Below are 21,517 nucleotides of genomic sequence, written 5' to 3' on the forward strand. Positions count from 1 at the left end.
TTGAATAGCTTAATTATGTCTAGCAGTTGCGCACGATGAAGAAGGAGCACATTAATCTAGAAGCCATGGACTAGACAAAAGGGTGTGTGTGTGTGTTGTTATTGTCTCGATTTAACTGCCAACTAAGCATTAACAACCAGAGTTTTGGACTAGCAGTTATTTGGATTTTATCTATGAATCTAAGGATAATGGAGGTATTATGTAGCTTGTTCTTCTAAAAATAATTGTTCATAACAGTGGTTTGCAATCATTATTTGTAATAATAACAATTAAATTTGTGTGTGGTGATGGTTGTTCTAAAAATCTATCTATTCACCTTGTGAGTTCTACTATAATAGCTTTCATCCTGTATAACAGCAGAATGACACAAGTGAAAATCTATATAGATGTGTGCACTTTTCCAATATTAAATCCCATTGTGTTCAGCCATAAAGCAACAAGCAATTTGTGATAACACATACCGTGTTTCCCCGAAAATAAGACAGTGTCTTATATTAATTTTTGCTCCCAAAGATGCACTAGGTCTTATTTTTAGGGGATGTCTTATTTTTCCATGAAGAAGAATTCACATTGATTATTGAAGAAAAAATGAACATTTTATATATACTGTACAGTAGTTGTCATCACAAACCAGCATAACCAGACAAACTGTGAATCCTATCCAGAATTTCTTGTTACTACCAATATTTCCATGTACAACACTCTATGGTACGTACATTTACCGATCCTGCATACTCTGGTGTTCTGTTTGGCGGGCATGCTTCCAAACAAAAACTTTGCTAGGTCTTACTTTCGGGGGAGGCCTTATATTTAGCAATTCAGTAAAACCTCTACTAGGTCTTATTTTCTGGGGATGTCTTATTTTAGGGGAAACAGGGTACATTTGCCTCTAGGATGCAAAGCAGAAGTAGGAGTATTTGTAGGTAGTAAGTAGAAGAAATAGAAAAGTTCATAAATCATCCTGAACATACATTGAAGCCATGGGGTCTGTAGCTACTGGAGTTAATGGAGTTAATGGAGGGAGATAGCCTGCCCCCTTAACAGGCTGAGGAACCATGAAGTGGCCCTTGACTTTCAAAGTTTGGACACCCCTGGTGTAGGCAATATTTCAGTGGAAGGAATTAACAAAACCATCTCCAAGAATTCCTTGCCTAAGGGCACCACACAAAATGCATGGGGTTGCCATGAGTCGACAGCTGAGTCTTTTCTCTTCAGTGAGCTGTGGCCAGCATATGCTTAACTGTAGTCAAAACTAGATATTTAGTAGGAAGTCTAAAATGTCCACCTCTACAAAAGCTACCAGAATAGTCCTTTCTAAAGAAAACCTATGTCATTCATAGAATCGCCATAAAGCAACAAGCAATTTGTGGTAACACATACATTTGCCTCTAGGATGCAAAGCAGAAGTAGGAGTATTTGTAGGTAGTAAGTAGAAGAAATTACTGTATATAGTCATGTACACATGCAAGTAAACCTCAAGAATAAGATTGGCATAGGTTTGGGGGCTGAAATGATGGATTTTGGTATGACCAATGAATAGGTCAAGGGTCATTCTGCAGAGAGGAGAAACACCAATGCCAACTTAGGGGGCCAGCTGCCCCTGACACCACTTTTAACTGGCATGGCTCAATGGGATGTTTGGCAAGGCACCAGTACTCCTTAGCAGAGAAAGGTAAAGTTTTTGTAAAATTACAAGTCTTGTGTTTCTATAGCATTGATTCATGGAAGTTAAAATGCATTGATTCTATAGTGTAGATGCACCCCCCCCCCCAGCACAATCTATACTAGATATGGTTCCAGTACTGAGCTAATAAACTGAAAACTTTTTAACGGCTGTGTGGCAGGAGAGGGAATTGAGTACAGCTCTTAGTGTTTCCTGTGCCTCATCAATATTTCAGATGCACAGCTTAAGAACACAGTCAATATGTAGCCAGCCACTTCTACTCTGGCATTCGCACGCTATCATTGCTTCTGTGCAGTCTGCCACATTAAAATTAAATGTTTGTCCAAGACCTAGCCGAATCCTCAGTCACGACAATTATGACGATGCTGAAATAAGCAATAGAAAACATATATCTAAGTGTTGTTATGTGCCTTCAAATCATTTCTAGCTTATGGCAACCTGTAAAGCAAACCTATGATGGGGCTTTCTGTGTGTGACTTAGGTTTACCCAATGAGTTTTCATGGTTGAGATTCGAACCTTGGTGTCTAGATTTGTAATCCAACACTCAAAGTATGACTGTTCTACCTCTTTTTTTCCTATACTGAAGTACAAAAAGGCAATTGATCCTATGTGTCTCGGGGTGAAATCCGATCGACACTTCTCTTCAAGATGAAACTTCAAAGCCTGCAGTCTCCATTAACTCTAGTAGCTACAGACCCCATGGTTTCAACATCTGTTCAGGATGATTTATGAACTTTTCTATTTCTCCCTCTGCCCAATCCTACTTTTTGTAACACCCAATGTAGAGTTCTGAAGTATGCAAAAGCATGCTTAAAAATAAATATTTTGGTGTCCCAATTAAAAAATTGGACAAATGTCAGTGGCATCAGAACTACTGTATGATCTAAATGAACTCTACAGAAAAAAATGAGGCAGTGCACCATAGCAATACAAGAGAGCAGAGCAATTCCTTCTTATCCACATGATGTACCCACCCTGCAAACTGAGACTTTCAATTAAAAATTGGGAGTGAAAGGCTGTTGTGAATATACCCTTTTCTTGTCTCTACTGATCAGTGTTTCTGGTTTCTTCCTGGAAGTGTTTCCAGGTCTTGAAACTCTGGAAAATAATGTTATTTGGCATTCAAAAGTTGGTTCCAGCTAATTGTCACTGCACTCTAATATTGACTACTCTCTACAAGTCTGGTTTCTCTCATCAAATCTCCTCTGCCACCATAACATCTCTTTGAGTCCCCCAAAAGCTATTCTCAAAATGAGAGAGAAGGAGGGAAATCTCTGAAATGGCAGAGAATGTGGAATGGAAGGATTGTAGCAAGAATCAACAAGATTCGGGACAGCTCTCTTTCTCGCAAGAGGAAAAGTCGCCCTTCCAAACTTTTTTTCATGCACAAAATTGTGAAAAATATTGTGTATAAAATTAGCTGCTGATTATATGCATAAGATGTACATGAAACATAAAGTGATGTTGTGCTTAGACTTGAGTCTCAATGTTAAGATATCCCATTATGGTATGTATACGCAAACAAAGGTGCCCTAAAATCCAATAAATAAATAAATAAATTGAAAACACTTATTGTCCCAAAACTATCATAAGGGATGCATTTGCATTGAAGGCTTGAACATCATAAACCTCCAATTACTGTTGGACTGCAACTTATCAGCCCTAACTACTGGTCATCTTGGCCTGATGGCTCTCTCACAAAATGGAAATTTACATTGGCTCATTTAGAATTGTCTTAGAAATCTACTTCGCGGAAGCACTGAAACCAACCCCATTATTGAGATGGAGGTCAGCATCTCTGTTACCCACTTCAGACTTTGTCAAGTGATTTTGACAAAGTCGTTCCCAATTTGAGCTCTCTTCAGGCATTTGTAACCACCAGGAGAAGCAAACATTTCTGCCGCTAAGAACATCTATTTCTACAGGTGAAGACGTCTTGAAGATGGGACCCTTTCAAATACACATGTAAATCACCTAATAAACAGAGATGCACAATGTTGTACAGTACATTAAACATAATAGAATATTTAAAAATAACTAGACTTGCCAGAATATATAACCAAATTAAAAGTGGAAGAAAAATAAAAATACAACAGAGAACCAGTAAGAGGAGTGGAGTCCTGTCACAGCAAACAAGACAAATAAAGTGGAACTCTCTGAGTGTGGTGGAGGCTCCTTCTTTGGAGGCTTTTAAGCAGAGGCTGGGTGGCCATCTGTCAGGGGTGCTTTGAATGTGATTTTCCTGCTTCTTAGCAGGGGGTTGGACTGGATGGCCTGTGAGGTCTCTTCCAACTCTATGATTCTATGATTCCATAGGGTTTTGTTTTTTTCCGTGTCAGGAGCAACTTGAGTCGCTTCTGGAGTGAGAGAATTGGCTGTCTGCAAGGACGTAGCCCAGGGGATGCCCGGATGTTTTGATGTTTTTACCATCCTTGTAGGAGGCTTCTCTCATGTCCCCGCATGGAGCTGGAGCTGATAGAGGGAGCTCATCCGCACTCTCCCCAGGTGGGATTCGAACCTGGCAGCTTTCAGGTCAGCAATCCAACCTTCCAGTCATGAGGCTTTAGTCCACTATACCATCGGGGGCTCCGATTCCATAGGCGGGGTACCACCACTGAAAATGGCCTCCCTTGGAAAGCCCTTTCTTTCTGGTAAATATCACAAATAAACCCAAAGGCTTCACACAAGTGTATTCCCACATTCGTGGGTTTCAGAATCATAAGGCTTCTGATGTATGAGCTAATCTATTTTTACAGAACTATACAAGTTCTTTATATCTATGGATGCCCTGGATGAAGCGACTTCCTTATCTATCTGGACTGGAAAATCAAAGAGCTCATTATCCGTCTCATATTCTGGCAACATAACGGGAAAGCAATTATTCTTTACTGTACTTGGCAAACTTTTATTCGTATTCACTCAACCTAAGGAATTAATAAGGGTGAGGCAGTAAGCTTGAAGAAACAGAATACTGATATATCGAAACCCTGGTACCACTACATAATAGGCTGCTGGTTTCCTAAGGTTATATACTAAATTCATGGCTCACATGAGCACAAAATCACTATTTTTTTTATTCATTGCTACATTTCATACCCCTTTATGACTACCCTTCCCCAAGGGTACACTGAAGGAATCCCAAAGTGGCTAATGCTCAAATATGTATCATGAGAAACCTGTGGATGCTCCTGATCAGCATCATCTCAAGAACGTCTAATAACGGAAACATGTACTGTAACATCATTACTGGCAGCATTTCCCTATCTCTATTATGGCCTAAACATCCCAAATGCAACTGTTTGATCTTGGAAGCTAAGCTAAGCAGGATCAGCCTTGACTAGTACTCCCACTGAGTACATGCAGTCCCCAAGTTAAAAACAAGATAGGTTCTGTAAGTTTCTTCTTAAGTTGAATATATATGCAAGTCAGAACAGGTACATTTTTAAGTGTTACTCCAGCCAATATATATTTATTAGGAGGGTCTATAACCCTGTGGGGTTTGTTTCGCTGTCTGTGCCCCTGTTCAGAAGACTTCACCTCACTTACTGTCCCTGTGAGAATTGGATTTTGAAAAATGTGGCTTGTTGTGGAAACAAGGATTGGATATAAGGCTTCAGTGGAGACACCTTTTCCCCATGATAACTCAGGAATGAATATCCCTTCCCAGGGGTAGATTTCTCTCACTTCCCGTTGTCTCAGCCCTGTTCTAAACTATGAGTTGTTTGTAACTTGGGGAATGCCTATATTCCTTGCCTAAGCAAAAACTATGACATTCATGGGGCTGCCATAAGTTGACAGGTGACTTGAATATACGTATGCACATACACTCGAAATCATACAACGTAGATGGCGGATAGTGAAATGCTGTAAAATGGTAGGCCCGCATCAAATATTTCTTTTAGCAGATGTTGCTAGGGAAATGTTGATCAGATGGAACTATCTTTCTTAGGCACTGTAGTGGAAAAATACTGCATTCCCTGAATGTGTTGATTGGGTTGGGATCCTCCTGAGAATTTCATAAGTTGAGAGGGCAAAATGCACCTACTATCCACAGTATGGCATCATCCCAATTGATTAGTAAGGCTTCTAGAAACTATACTCACTGATCAGGGGTACTTTGATTGTGCTTTTCCTGCATGACGGAGGTTGGACTAGATGGCCCATGTGGTCTCTTCCAACTCTATTATTCTATGATTCTAAGATTAGTTTCTCTTAGGCAAGGAATACCGAGAGATGGCTTTGCTAGCTCCTTCCTGAGATAGAGACTACAGCACCTGATGTCTCCCATCCAAGCACTAACCAGGATTGACCCTGCAAACAGGATCTGCTGTCTTTAATGTATGAAGGTCATACATTTGTGCCTTGATTAGAGTCTTTTAAAAGTATTATTTCCTCACCCCACCCCCAAAATTCACCAGCCACAGGGTTGTCATCTCAGAAATTAAGTGTCCCAATCTGTTTCTGATATGTCTAAAATCTGCCTAAAATCACCAGTCAGTATGCAATAGTATTTCCAAGCAACGGAGGCTGGATGTAGGCCTACACCAAGTAAGCACAGGCAGCCAAACCCAATTTACATTAATTACTTTTCGAATGACTGTTTTATGCTGTTTCCAAAAAGGTAATTCATCCCATCATGATCAAGATCCCTTCAATAAGAAATATTCTGGACCAGGTATCTCTCTTCCTAGTAATAGCTCTCTATATTGGCTAAAGGTCATATAGAAAATAGTTAACAATATCTCCACTAACATATAATACGTGTTCATATGTTTGAAGCCTAACTTTCTTCCAAGTAAGAAAGTGAATAAATAATCTGATGATCCCATGCTGGATCAAGCCAGTTAGGTCTTCCTTCCAAATGTTGCCAGGAAATGCCTCCTGAGGCTCAGGAGCCCAGTCCCACACATCGCATTTGTAGTATTCAGCATTCCATTTAGCTGTAAAGCCTAAATATTCAAAGACCACCTCCAGATTGAGGAGGTAGATCCCATAAACGAATAATGCATGGAACCACTTGTTTCCAGAAGAAAGGCAATAAAGTGGTTGCTAATCTCTTTTGATTAGGCTGGATCTACACTGTCATATGATCCAAACTGTCAAAGTAGATAATCCACATCTGCTTTGAACTGGATTATATGAGTGTACATTGTCATATGATCCAGTTCAAATCTGATAATCTGGATTTTTTATGTCAGTGCAGAGGGGCCTTGGAGATCAGAAATACCTAAATGTCTACAGAATCGTTCATTATGTTGTCAATATATCTTTGGAAACGAGCAACCCTAACTACTATTTCTTCCACCAAATAAGGCCTCATGGCATCCAGATTGACATAACTCCCATTTCTTGATAAGGCTAGACATATTGTACCTATTTACTCAGAAAGAAGAACCCACTGCGATCAAGGAGGTTACTTTCCAAATAAGAGCACACTGGATTCAAGCCCTACTACCCTAGACATGGAAAATAATGGTGTCTGTGACTGATGGCCATCAAGAATGAGTAGCTTTGCTTTGGGCAGAAAAAATAGTCAATTGTTTTGTTCTCCTGTTTATAATTACCCGGCTTATATGGTAGCACACAATTACTCTGTATGTTCTTATTATATTGTTAGCCGCTTTGAGTCTCGCTTTGGTGCGGGAGAAAAGTGGGGTAAAAATCAACTAAAAAAATAAATAAAGTGACAATGATTTTTAAAAAATAGAAAAAAATGTGTTGTCAAAGGTTTTATGGCTGGAATCACTGGGTTGCTGTGATTTTCCGGGCTATATGGCCATGTTCCAGAATCATTCTCTCCTGACATCTCACCCACATCTATGGCAGGCATCCTCAGAGGTTTTGAGGTCTGTTGGAAACTAGGCAAGTAAGGTTTATATATCTTTGGAAGGTCCAAGGTGGGAGAAAGTACTCTTGTCAGTTTGAGGCAAGTGTGAATGTTGCAATTGACCACCTTGATAAGCACTGAATAGCACCGCAGCTTCAAAGCCTGGCTGCTTCCTGCCTGGGGGAATCCTTTGTTGGGAGGTGTTGGCTAACCCTGATTGTTTCCTGGAATTCCCAATTTCCCTGCTTTCAGAGTGTTGCTCTTTATTTACTGTCCTGGTTTTAGAGATTATATTGTTCTGTATTATTAGTAAGGTAAAGGTTTTCCCCTGGCGTTAAGTCCAGTCATGTCTGACTCTGGGGGTTGGTGCTCATCTCCATTACTCAGCCAAAGAGCCGGCATTGTCTATAGACACATCCAAAGTCATGTGGCCGGCATGTCTGCATAGAGCGCCATTACCTTCCTGCCAGAGCGGTACCTATTGATCTACTCACATTGGCATATTTTCAAACTGCTAGGTTGGCAGAAGCTGGAGCCAACAGCGGACGCTCACTCTGCTCCCGGGATTTGAACCTGCGGCCTTTCAGTCTGCAAGTTCAGAAGCTCAGTGCTTTAACACACTTCGCCATCGGGGCTCCTTCTGTATTATTATACCACAGTAATTATTTCATATTATATTTATAAAATTATATTCCCATTTGTTTTTTAGTGTTGCTCTTTATTTACTGTCTCTGATGGCCAAACAGCCCAAAAAACTCAGTGATTCAGGTCATGAAAGCCTTCAACAACAGATTATTATTATTATTATTATTATTATTATTATTATTATTATTATTGTTGTTGTTGTCAGCCGCTTTGAGTCTCACCTTGGTGCGAGAGAAAAACTGAGTAAATATCAACTCAAATAAATAAAGTGGCAATCATTTTTTAAAAAAATAGAAAAAAACATTTTGTTCTTTCCCTCTAGGTCTTTTAAATTGGTACAAATGGTTGGTTTTGGACTTCAGCTCCCACAGTTCTTAACAGCTGGTAAACTGGGTTGTTGTATGTCTTTCGGGCTGTGTGGCCATGTTCCAGAAGTATTCTCTCCTGACGTTTTGCCCACATCTATGGCAGGCATCCTCAGAGGCTATGAGGCATGGAGAGACTGGGCAAGGAAGGTAAATATATATCTGTGGAGAGTCCAGGGTGTGACAAGAATCCTTTGTCAGTTGGAAGCCAGCGCTAATGTTTCAGTTAATCGCCCTAATTAGCATTGGAAAGCTTTGTCTCTTGCCTGGGGGGCATCCTTTGTTCAGAGTCATTAGCCGTCCTTGGGGCTCCTCTGCCCTCAGAGTGTTGCTTCCCATCTACTGTTCTGATTTTTGAGTTTTTTAATACTGGTAACCAGATTTTGTTATATATTTATTTATTTACCTTCCTTGCCTAGTCTCTCCATGCCTCACAGCCTCTGAGGATGCCTGCCATAGATGTGGGCGAAACGTCAGGATAGAATACAGTAGAGTCTCACTTATCCAACATTCGCTTATCCAATGTTCTGGATTATCCAACACATTTTTGTAGTCAATGTTTTCAAAACATTGTGATATTTTGGTGCTAAATTTGTAAATACAGTAATTACTACATACCACTACTGCATATTGAACTATTTTTTCTGTCAAATTTGTTGTATAACAGGATGTTTTGGTGCTGAGTTTGTAAAATCATAACCTAATTCGATGTTTAATAGGCTTTTCCCTAATCTCTCCTTATTATCCAACATATTCGCTTATCCAACATTCTGCCGGCCCGTTTATGTTGGATAAGGTTTTTGTTTTTTGTTTTTTTCGTGTCAGGAGCAACCGGAGTTGCTTCTGGAGTGAGAGAATTGGCCGTCTGCAAGGACATTGCCCAGGGGACGCCCGGATGTTTTGATGTTTTTACCATCCTTGTGGGAGGCTTCTCTCGTGTCCCCGCATGGAGCTGGAGCTGATAGAGGGAGACTATAAGTTGGATAAGTGAGACTCTACTGCAGGGGTCCCCAAACTAAGGCCCGGGGGCCGGATGCGGCCCTCCGAGGTCATTTACCTGGCCCCCGCCCTCAGTTTTATAATATAATATATTGTATATACATATAATGTGAATAATATTATAATGTAATACAATATAACACTAATAATAATACCATATAATAATATTAATTATATATTCTATATTACATATAATGTTACTAATAATATTACAGTATAGTGGTATAGTTCAATATAGTAATATATAATGCTAATATTGTGCTATGCTAATAATATAATATATTGTATGTACATATAATTTGCAAGCCACTCTGAATCCCCTTTGGGGTGAGAAGGGTGTGATACAAATGTAGTAAATAAATGCAGTAAATAAATAATAAATAAATTTTAGACTTAGGCTCACCCAAAATCTGAAATGACTTGAAGGCACACAACAACAACAACAATAACAACAACAACAACCCTAATTAACTTGACTATCTCATTGGCCAGAAGCAGGACCACACTTCCCATTGAAATCCTGATAAATATATGTTGGTTAAAATTGTTTTTATTTTTAAATATTGTATTGTTCTTTCATTGTTGTTGTTGTTGTTTTTGCACTACAAATAAGACAAATGCAGTATGCATTGGAATTTGTTTGTATTTTTTTCAAATGATAATCCGGCCCCTCAACAGTCTGAAGGATTGTGGACCGGCCCTCGGCTTAAAAAGTTTGAGGACCCCTGCTCTAATGTATATATTTACCTTCCTTGCCTAGTCTCTCACAGCCTCTGAGGATGCCTGCCATAGATGTGGGTGAAACGTCAGGAGAGAATACTTCTGGAACACGGCCACACAGCCCGAAAGATATACAACAACCCTGTGATCCCGGCCATGAAAGCCTTCAACAACGCAGCTGGTAAACTGGCTGGGATTTCTGGGAGTTGAAGTCCAAAACACCTGGAGGGCCATAGATTGGGACCCACTGGCCTAAAGAAAGGCATTGCAGGTCATCCCCTAAAAGGCAGCTGGGCCACTGTGGACATGCGCACATCCACTCAAAGAAGGCCCCTCGGCAAGGAGGGAAGCAGAGGGGGAATAGAGAGCGGCCCCTCCCCCCCCCTTCCCCACCTGACTTGGGGTAGGTGACGATCCAGACGTCGCTGTCTCGGACGGGGAAGTTGGCGATCTCCTCCATCTTCCCCCGGCAGAAGGGGGGCAGGCGCACCCCGTGGTACTCAAAGTACTTGCTCTCGAACTCGCCCGGGGTGCTGGGCGTCTCGCACTCGCTCTCCGCCATCCTGCCTGCCTTCTTGGCTCAAGACCCCGCTCGGCTCCTGCAGGATCCGCGGCAAGCGAGGAGGAGGATGCGCCGCTGCTGCTGCTGCTGCTGCTGCTGTGGCTCCTCTGAGGGAGGGGGGCGAGGGAGAGCGGCCGCCAGCCAATAGGGGCTGGAGTTGGTGATGTCATGCCGCACCCAGCCAATCGGCGGCCGGGCAGCAACAGCGGATGCAGGCGCTGGAGGGAGCAGCAGCAGGGCCTCTCCCAGCCCACGGATGGACCTTTGTGCTTAGTTAGGGGCTCTTATCACTGGGCCCAATTAGCTAGGGGCCACAACTGCCTTGATTTTCCTTATGTGGTAGATTTGAAGGCAGAAAAAATGAAATGCAAAGATACAGGGTGGGTGATGCCTGGCTCAACAACAGTCCAAAGAAGCATATACAGTAGAGCAGGGGTCCCCAAACTAAGGCCCGTGGGCCAAATGCGGCCCTCCAAGGTCATTGACCTGGCCCCTATCTTAAACTTTAGACTTACGGTTGACCTAAGTCTACCTGGTCTTTGGAGGTCTCTTTGCTTATCTATGGTCTTATGAGATCGTCTAGATCAGGGGTCCCCAAACTAAGGCCCTTGGGCCAAATGCGGCCCTCCAAGGTCATTGACCTGGCCCCTATCTTAAACTTTAGACTTACGGTTGACCTAAGTCTACCTGGTCTTTGGAGGTCTCTTTGCTTATCTATGGTCTTATGAGATGGTCTAGATGGACTTTGAAGGGCTCTTTACTTAGCTACGGCCATATGAAACCATCTAGATGACTTTGGGAGGTCCCTTTCCTTACCTATGTGCCTATGAGACCGCCTAGATGGCCTTTGAGGGTTCCTTTCCTTACCTGTAGGATCCCTGGTGACGAAGTGTGTTAAAGCACTGAGCTGCTGAACTTGCAGACCGAAAGGTCCCAGGTTCAAACCCCCGGGAGCGGCGGGAGCGGCCGCTGTTAGCTCCAGCTCCTGCCAACCTAGCAGTTCGAAAACATGCAAAATGTGAGTAGATCAATAGGTACCGCTTCGGCGGGAAGGTAACGGCGCTCCATGCAGCCATGCCAGCCACATGACCTTGCAGGTGTCTATGGACAACGCTGGCTCTTCGGCTTAGAAATGGAGATGAGCACCAACCCCCAGAGTCAGTCACGACTGGACTTAACGTCAGGGGAAAACCTTTACCTTTATAATCTTATATCCCCCTGTTTGTTTTTTAGTGTTGCTCTTTACCTTTACCTTGCTTTGCTTATCTATGGTCTTATGAGATCGTCTAGTTGGTCTTTGGAGGTCTCTTTGCTTAGCTACGGCCATATGAGACCATCTAGATGGCTTTGGGAGGTCCCTTTCCTTACCTATGGTCTTATGAGACCGCCTAGATGGTCTTTGAGGATCTCTTTCCTTACCTATAGGAGGCCTGGTGGCGAAGTGTGTTAAAGCGCTGAGCTTCTGAACTTGCAGACCGAAAGGTCCCAGGTTTAAATTCCGGGAGCGGCTTGAGCGCCCGCTGTTAGCCCCAGCTCCTGCCAACCTAGCAGTTCGAAAACATGCAAAATGTGAGTAGATCAATTGGTACCGCTTCGGCGGGAAGGTAACGGTGCTCCATGCAGTCATGCCGGCCACATGACCTTGAAGGTGTCTACGGACAACGCCGGCTCTTCGGCTTAGAAATGGAGATGAGCACCAACCCCCAGCGTCAGACATTACCGGACTTAATGTCAGCTGAAACCTTTACCTTTACCTTGCTTATCTATGGTCTTATGAGATCGTCTAGATGGACTTTGAAGGGCTCTTTGCTTAGCTATGGCCATATGAGACCATCTAGATGGCTTTGGGAGGTCCCTTTCCTTACCTATGGTTTTATGACTTTGTCTAGATGGCCTTTGGGGACCCCTTTCCTTACCTATTGTCTTATGAAACCATCTAGATGGCCTTTGGGGGTCCTTTCCCTTACCTATGGTCTTATAAGACCATCTAGATGATGTTTGGAAATCTCTTTGCTTACCTATGGTCTTATGAGATCGTCTAGATGGACTTTGAAAGGCTCTTTGCTAAGCTACGGCCTTATGAGACCATCTAGATGGCTTTGGGAGGTCCCTTTCCTTACCTATGGTCTTATGAGACCGCCTAGATGGCCTTTGAGGGTCCCTTTCCTTATCTATGGTTTTATGACATTGTCTAGATGGCCTTTGGGGACCCCTTTCCTTACCTATTATGAAACCATCTAGATGGCCTTTGAGGGTCCTTTTCCTTAGCTATGGTTTTATAAGACCATCTAGATGGTGTTTGGAAGTCTCTTTGCTTACCTATGGTCTTATGAGATCATCTAGATGGTCTTTGAATGTCTCTTTGCTTAGCTACGGCCTTATGAGACCATCTAGATGACTTTTGGAGGTCACTTTCCTTACCTATGGTCCTATGAGACTGTCTAGATGGCCTTTGAGGCTCCCTTTCCTTATCTATGGTATTCTAATGGCCTGATGAGAGCATTTAGATGGCCTTTGAGGGTCCCTTTCCTTACCTATGGTCTTATGAGACCATCTAGATGGTCTTTGGAGGTATCTTTGCTTACCTATGGTCTTATGAGATTGTCTAGATCAGGGGTCCCCAAACTAAGGCCCATGGGCCGGATGCGGCCCTCCAAGGTCACTTACCTGGCCTCTGTCCTAAACTTTAGACTAAGGGTTGATCTAAATCTGAAACGACTGAAGGCACACAAAAACAATCCTAATTTTTTTACTATATCATCATAGTCCGGCCCCCCAACAGTCTGGGGGACTGTGAATCGGCCCTCCACTTAAAAAGTTTGTGGACCCCTGCAGTAGAGTCTCACTTATCCAACCTTCGCTTATCCAATGTTCTGGATTATCCAACGCAGTTTGCCTTTTAGTAGCCAGTGTTTTTGTAGTCAATGTTTTCAATACTTTGCGATATTTTGGTGCTAAATTCGTAAATACAGTAATTACTACATAACGTTACTGTGTATTGAACTGCCTTTTCTGTCAATTTGTTGTAAAACATGATGTCTTGGTGCTTAGTAATTTGAAAAATCATAACGCAATTTGACGTTTAATAGGCTTTTCCTTAATCTCTCCTTATTACCCAACATTTTTGTTTATCCAATGTTCTACCAGCCTGTTTATATTGGATAAGTGAGACTCTACTGTAATATTCAATATTCAGGGCCAGCTAACACCTCCCAACAAAGGATTTCCCTCAGGGAGGAAGCAGCCAGACCTTGAAGCTGAAAAACTATTCAGCGCTAATCAGGATTTTTTTTTTTCGTGTCAGGAGCAACCAGAGTTGCTTCTGGAGTGAGAGAATTGGCCGTCTGCAAGGATATTGCCCAGGGGACGCCCGGATGTTTTTGATGTTTTCACCATCCTTGTGGGAGGCTTCTCTCATGTCCCCACATTGAGCTGGAGCTGATAAAGGGAGCTCATCTGCACTCTCCCCGGATGGGATTCGAACCTGGCAGCCTTCAGGTCAGCAACCCAACCTTCAAGTCACAAGGCTTTTATCCCCTAGGCCACCGGAGGCTCCTGACAGACAAGAGTTCTTTCTCCCACCCTGGACCTTCCACAGATATATAAACCCTGCTTGCCTAGTTTCAAACAGACTTCTCTACCTCAGGGTGCCTGCCATAGATACAGGCGAAACATCAGGAGAGAATGCTTCTCCTGATCAGGCTAATCTGGCAAAAATTGGCAGATGATCCAGAAAGAGAACATTTTGGACATTTAGGTGCCATCACATTCATCTTTCTACTCTTATTTGAATTCAGGATCTGTTTTCCTTGGATTGGTGTGGGGTAACTACCGGTAGTTGTTCTTTGTCAGTAGTATGTTGTGCTTTTCTGGCAATTGTCTGGAAGGACAAATGCATCTTTCCCTACCCATGTTTCATGAGGCTGGGTACAGCACCATGTGTCTATTGAGTTATTCTAAATTCTGCTTTCCTGGGATATCTTTATGCTAAAGGAGGAATGTTTCTTTATACTTGCTTCTCTAAGGTACCAAAACATCACTAAAGTGCCTTGAGATATGATGAATATGATGCATATACCATTTATGTGTTTTAAATGCAATTTTTTATCCTGTATTTTTGTTTTAATTGATATATTGTATTACTGTTTTATCTTTTTATAGTGTGATTTTTATTTGTTGCTTATGTTTTGTTCTATGTTGTTTGGGCCTCTGCCCCATGTAAGCCGCCCCGAGTCCCCACGGGGAGATGGTAGCAGGGTTATAAATAAAGTTTTATTATTATTTTTTATTTCTGGAATATGGCCATACAGCCCAGGAAAACTCACAGCAACCCAGTGATTCCGGCCATGAAAGCCTTCAACAATATATTATTATTATTTGATAAACAGCAAGCCCGTAGCCAATGGGGTGGTTTAGGAGTTCAAACCACTCCCAAAATCTTTCAGATAAAAAAAACCTTGGTTATTAGCCCCAGCTTCTGCCAACCTAGCAGTTAGAAAACATGCAAATGTTAGTAGATCAGTAGGTACTGCTCCAGTGGGAAGGTAACAACACTCCATGAAGTTTTTGTGTATGTGTGTGTGTGTCAGGAGCAACTTGAGTTGCTTCTGGTGTGAGAGAATTGGCCGTCTGCAAGGACGTTGCCCAGGGGATGCCCGGATGTTTTAATGTTTTTATCATCCTTGTGGGAGGCTTCTCTCATGTCCCCGCATGGAGCTGGAGCTGATAGAGGGATGTCTTGCCCTCCTCCTTGTTGGTCTTCGGGATTTAAGTAATTTAATTTAATTTAAGCAGCCCCCTGGATGCTTACCTCAGACCCTCCCAATTTCCTCTGTTCTTTCTCCACATCCTTATGCAGAAAGGATGGGAGAGGAAGACATGCAGCAGCTGAGAGCACTCTCAGCCACTTCATGTCTTGCCCTCCTCCTGGTATAAGGATGGTGCAAGCAACCCTGTTACTAAGCTGAGATGATGGCCCAAGGAAGGCACGTAGCAGCTGAGAGTCCTCCAAAGTGCTCTCAGCCATTGCCTGTCTCTCCCTCCTCCTGGTATAATGCCAAGAGGACAGCCCAAAGTTTGGGGGCAGGGGGAGGATCGGGACAGTTGCCGCATGTCTCGTCTTCCTCCCGACATAAGGAAGGGATGAGTAGCTCTATCCTTATGCCAGGAGGACAACCTGAGGATGACCTGGGCCCTGCCCCACCCTTTCCCAGGCCCTTCCCCTCTTTGGCTTGTCCCACCCATATGTCTGGCCACCCTCCCCTGGTCCACCATGTGGTTCCAAAGCAAAAAACGTTTGCCATGTCTGATATAGATTGTCTGCATCAGTTCTGTAAAACTGAGCAGTGGAATGGGCAAGGAGTGGGACCTAACACCGGCATGGCCTAACACGATCCATCAAATGTGTTGCAGCAGAAAAGCAGAATGGTAAACTTTTGTATGTCACAACTTACACTTGACCAATGGTTCTCATATTTCCAGACTTCTAAAAATACAATGGCTCCTCCAGATCCACTATTTCCATCAACTACTAGCCATCGTATCTCTTAGTAATCAATGGTGGCACTGTGAACATAAACATGCTGGAGTCTGCATGTTCATGTCACTGCAATTTAATAATATGGGCCATGATTGTCAATGTTGTTTGTATCTATTGTGGGTCTTGGAACGAAACCCTTAAGACACACATGTCCAAACTCAAGGCCCACAGGCTAGCGCCATTATCTTTTAAGTGGCCTTTCAGATGCTGGACTACAATTATTGTATTCCACATCATTAGTCATCATGATTAGAGCTGATGGGACTTGTGATACAGTAACATCTGGAAGGCTGCTGTCATATTAAAATGATGTATAGGTTTGATAAATGTGGATTTTATATGTATGGGTATGAATGAACTGAATGAAAGGAATGAATGAATGAGCGCTAATAATTTCGGAGACACCATTCTGAAGCTTAAGGCCTGCAATGACTAAACCATTAACTACCTGCTTGATGAATTGTAATTAAAACCTACTAATGAGAACTGAAATGGTTGACCTGTCCTAGTAAACTGTGATAAGAACAGTGACAGTGATAAGAGGAATGGTTACATCTTCTTACATCTGTCAACATTTACTGATCAGAAACCAATATCTGATAAGAAGGAAGTCAATACAAGGTTCCTTACATTTACCAACATCAGTCAAGGAGAGTCAGCATCTGCCAGGAACTGAGATGGAATCAACATGTTTTAGGCTGGAACAACATCTATAATTCATTCACAACTTTGGAACAACATCAACAGAATATTCCTATATTCTAATAATTCTCAAGTGTGATAGACAGCTGTTTTGTTCATCTGTCATGCTCTATTGAAAGAGATGGTGTGCCTTTGGGAATGGCAGATCTGCAATGGAACTGAATGAAAGGAACGAATGAAAGTCTGGTCATGTGCCTCCTTTTCTCAAGGGAAGAGATAGGAGTGTGATTTTGGAGTCGTGATACATTTGCAGGGAATCAGTTTCTGCTGTAGTGAAACAGGGATCTGATCCTTGGCATTGTTCTTAGGGGAAAAGGATGCATTTTGGCATTTTGGAAGTATTGGAAAAGTTGCAGAGTTGGAGGGAAGCAATCTGGCCTAGGAGATGTTCTTCTCCAGGAGACAGCAGGAGAAATGGTGATGTATGAATGAGCATTCTCAGACATTTTAAAAGATTCAGTCTCAGTTCTTAAGGGAGTCTGGATTAGAACATCCACAATTCCTTGCCAGATATAGTTAATTTCAGTATTTCTATGTAAGGGCTTTGATTTTTTTTTTTTTACGATCAATGCTCTTTCCCTTTCTATATTTAGTCTTTCCTTCCTGTAAATACATAATACATTTTCAAATATTGAATAGAACAATCAGTCTAGGAGGCTTTCAGACTGTCTGAACAATCATGTTAGAATGTAATTCACTCTTGACCCTCTGATGATAACAACATTTTAGAAATTCATACCTCCATGAATGGCTGAACTATGCCCCCTTGTACATTGCCATATAATCCAAATTATCAAATAAATAATCCATATTATCTGCTTGGAACTGGACTGTACAAGTCTACATTGCATATAATCCAGTCTCAAGCAGATAATCTAGATTTTATATGATAGTGTAGAAGGGGCCTTAGTTGAGATGTCTGTTAATTTCTGATTAAATTTCATAAATTGTGGACAAAGGAAAGGCAGAGAAAAAAAACCATTCAAAAGAGTTTTAAACCACTGTTGAAAACAGAAGAATAAACTGCAGATTGAAAAATAGAATATTTCTTGCTAGGAATGTTGGATCTGGATAAAGACAAAGATAAAGAGATTCTATTTAACCACCTGACGATAGCAGCCAGAATAACATATATGAAGAAGTGGAGGTCAAAAGAAATACCAAAAAGAGAAGAATGGCAAAATAAAGTCTTAGAAATAATGAATATGGATAAATTAACTTACTGGCTCTCTCCGAATCAAGGTCTACCGAAAAACAAATGAACTGGGACACGGTAAAAGAATATTTTAATCAACTTAAAATGGAGCTTATAATTTGAAATGATAAGAACAACAAGAAAATATTAGAGACAAAGGGGAAGAAGACGGTTTGGACTATAAAATACTAAAATACAGAAAGTCACAATACAAACACCAAGGAATAGATGGAAGTCAACCTCTCCCACACACCCTTTTTTTCTTTATTTTTTTCTTCATTTTTCTTTCTTTCTCTCCACCCTTATTGTTCTCCTACTTTACATGTATTTTTTTTAAAAAAATTACTATTAATAAAAATTTACGGAAAAATAGTGACTTGCTATCACATTTTGATGTTTCTCTCCAGTAAGCCAAGAATGTTAGAGCATTGACTCTCTAGATTATGTTGAATTAGGCATTCGGTCTCTAAAAGGTTCACCATCAGTGATCTGGAGCATCATTTTTGTATCCATTGTCTTTCCTTCCTTCTTTCCTTTCTTCAAAACTAACTAGTAGGGTTGCCCAAATTTTCGTTATGTTTCTCGTTTCGTAATTATTTCAGATTGTTCTCGTTTTTTGAAACGAGTATTGAAACGTTTTCCCTGGGCGCAACTGGCAATGTAATTCGAACCATCGTTGGCCCATTCTCTAATTGTTTCTTAAAATGTTCGTTAAATTTTTTCCTTCCAATTTTTTTTAATTTTTTTGTTTTGTTTCTGCAACGTAACATGAATGGGAGCCTAGCGCAGCCTAACATGGCTACCGCTCCCTGGCCAATCAGAGTCTTCCACGATGGCTGAAAAAGGTGGGGGCTAGCGTCCTCCGTGTCCACGTGGAGGATCGCTATAAAAATCCCCTCCACAACAGAGCCAAGCCATTCTGGGCTAGGATACCAAGGAGAGAGGGTGGTTCACGCACGCTGGGAAGCTGCTTGCTTGCTTGGGGGAGAGAGGGCAAAGTGACTGGGGGTAGAGTGTCTGTTGTTGCTGGTTCAATATTGTGTTTTTTTGGGGGGAAATTGGCTTGCGGCTTGTGGCAGAGTCCTTGCTGTGGCTTTAGGGAACTTTTATTTTCCAAAGCACGTCTGCGTTCCTGCAAGTGCAGAGCTTGGGGTGCTTTACTTTTCTACTCCAGAGGGAGTCCCTTTGCCTTTCTGTTTTCTTTTTTGGAATTTAGCAATCACCACATCAGCCCTTTGCAATCCTGAAAAGGGGGGGGGGACTTGAAAATAATAGTTTCCAAAGGACGTCTGCCTTCCTGCAAGTGCATTGCTTCCCTCCCGCTCCGTTTGTAATCCCAAGCCCCCGGGCTGAGTGTTATTGCAGCAATCACAAAGACACACATTGTTTTCAAACCTAAAGGGTACATTGGAAGAAATAGTTTCCAAAGGACATGGGGCACCCGCCAAGGCATTGCTTCCCTCACGCTCCATTTCTATTCCCAAGCCTTGGGCTGAGTTTTATTTCTGCAATCACAAAGTCAGACATTGATTTGATTCAATAGAGGGTCCACAGCAATTTATAGTTTCCAAAGGACGTTGCCAATCCTGTCAAGGCATTGCTTGGCATGTGCTGCATTTCTAATCCAAAGTCTATACAAGTATAAGAGGGACTTTCACAGTGATAAGAACCCAATTGAACAGGAAATAAGACTTTCAAACCAGGAACAGGTTTCTTCAAATATTGAAAAATAGTGTATTATAAAAAGTTATGAAAATTCGCCAAAAATCATAGGAGACAGGAAACATTCTGCAATTTGTTGAGCAAAGAGTGTGGAATGTGTTCTCCCACTGTACCAAATTTGATGAGAATAGCTCAAGAAATGAGGGCGGGAGACCCCCAGAAAAGTCCCCCCCGGTTTCCTGTTTTTTGGCGATTGCGCATGCGCGTCCGCCATTTTAGAAACATTTTACAAACATTACGAATTTTCGGAAATATCCGAAAATTTTGGGTGAAAAATTAAGAAGTAATTTCTATATTGAAGAGCCGGTACCCCCTACTTTAGAAACGAGAATTGAAACATTTTTTCCATCGATCGGACAAGCCTACTAACTAGGTACTGGAAACCAATGGATAAGAGACCAGCACTGTTCCAGTACCACCACTTTGAGTAGCGCTGATCTAGCAAGCTTTAAAACAAGCAGCAATTTGAACCTCACCACCACAGCCACCACCACCTATTCCCACTTGTGCAGATAATGTATGTACATTTCAGTATTTAGTCACTAGGTGGCACTGGATTCCCTTTGATCAACTGAGCCCCTGGAGAGCAGCTGTGAATGAATCACAAGCATGCACTTTGCAGTTCAGGTGGTAGCATGTGTAAGAGGTCAATACAACACAATACCCCATTTCCATTGAATCTGGTTCAGAAAATAAATTGTGTCTTTTCAATCTTGGCTAAGTTTTACAAATTAATGGAAGTCCTTTTAATTCAATAGAATGTTCACTACAAACTAATGTAGGGAATGGCTGGAGTTTACTGTCGTGTAAGCTATGAGGTAAAGGTAAAATTTTCCCCCTGATATTAAGTCCAGTTGTGTCCAACTCTGCGGGTTGGTGCTCATCTCCATTTCTAAGCTGAAGAGCTGGCGTTGTCCCAGTAGACTCCTCCAAGGTTATGTGGCCGGCATGACTGCATGGAGCACCGTTACCTTCCCGCTGGTGTGGTACCTATTGATCTACTTAGATTTGCATGTTTTCGAACTGCTAGGTTGGCAGAAGCTGGAGCTGACAGTGAGAGCTTACTCCGCTCTCCGAATTCGAATTGCAGACCAGTCAGTAAGTTTAGCAGCTCAGCGGTTTAACGCACTGCGCCACCACGGGTTCCTGTATGGTTATGTATGGTGGGAATTTTTTTGTTCTGGAATGTCTTAGGAGTTCGTTTTACTTTTTGCATCTAGATCCTTATCAATAATTGACAAATTTAAATAATTTTTTTCTCATGTCAGGCACGACTTCAGAAACTGCAAGTCACTTCTGGTATGAAAGAATTGGCCGTCTGCAAGGACGTTGCCCAGGGGACGCCTGGATGTTTTGATGTTTTTACCATCCTTGTGGGAGGTTTCTCTTATGTCCCCACATGGAGCTGAAGCTGACAGAGGGATACAGGTGAAACATCAGGAGAGAATTCTTCTGGAATATGGCCATACAGCCCAGGAAAACTCACAGCAACCCAGTGATTCCGGCCATGAAAGCCTTCAACAATATATTATTATTATTTGATACACAGCAAGCCC

At 42.0% G+C, this 21,517-nt stretch overlaps 1 protein-coding gene across 2 annotated transcripts in view; it reads right to left on the bottom strand.

Annotated features, from left to right (window-relative positions):
• The window catches only part of sult4a1 (sulfotransferase family 4A member 1), a 31,189-nt gene extending 20,266 nt beyond the window's left edge, over positions 1 to 10,923 (bottom strand). Inside the window, exon 1 of one of the 2 annotated variants that reach the window (XR_506436.3) lies at positions 10,635 to 10,923. Coding sequence is in view for 1 of the 2 variants with exons in the window: in XM_003221413.4 (XP_003221461.1) it covers positions 10,635 to 10,803 (169 nt within the window). In the remaining variant the exon portion in view is untranslated. The remainder of the gene's footprint in view (positions 1 to 10,634) is intronic. The other variant, XM_003221413.4, reaches the window with a different exon arrangement.
• Positions 10,924 to 21,517: the final 10,594 nt, after the last annotated feature.

This window comes from Anolis carolinensis, chromosome 5, assembly GCF_035594765.1.
Source record: "Anolis carolinensis isolate JA03-04 chromosome 5, rAnoCar3.1.pri, whole genome shotgun sequence".
Classification (NCBI taxonomy): Eukaryota; Metazoa; Chordata; class Lepidosauria; order Squamata; family Dactyloidae; genus Anolis; species Anolis carolinensis.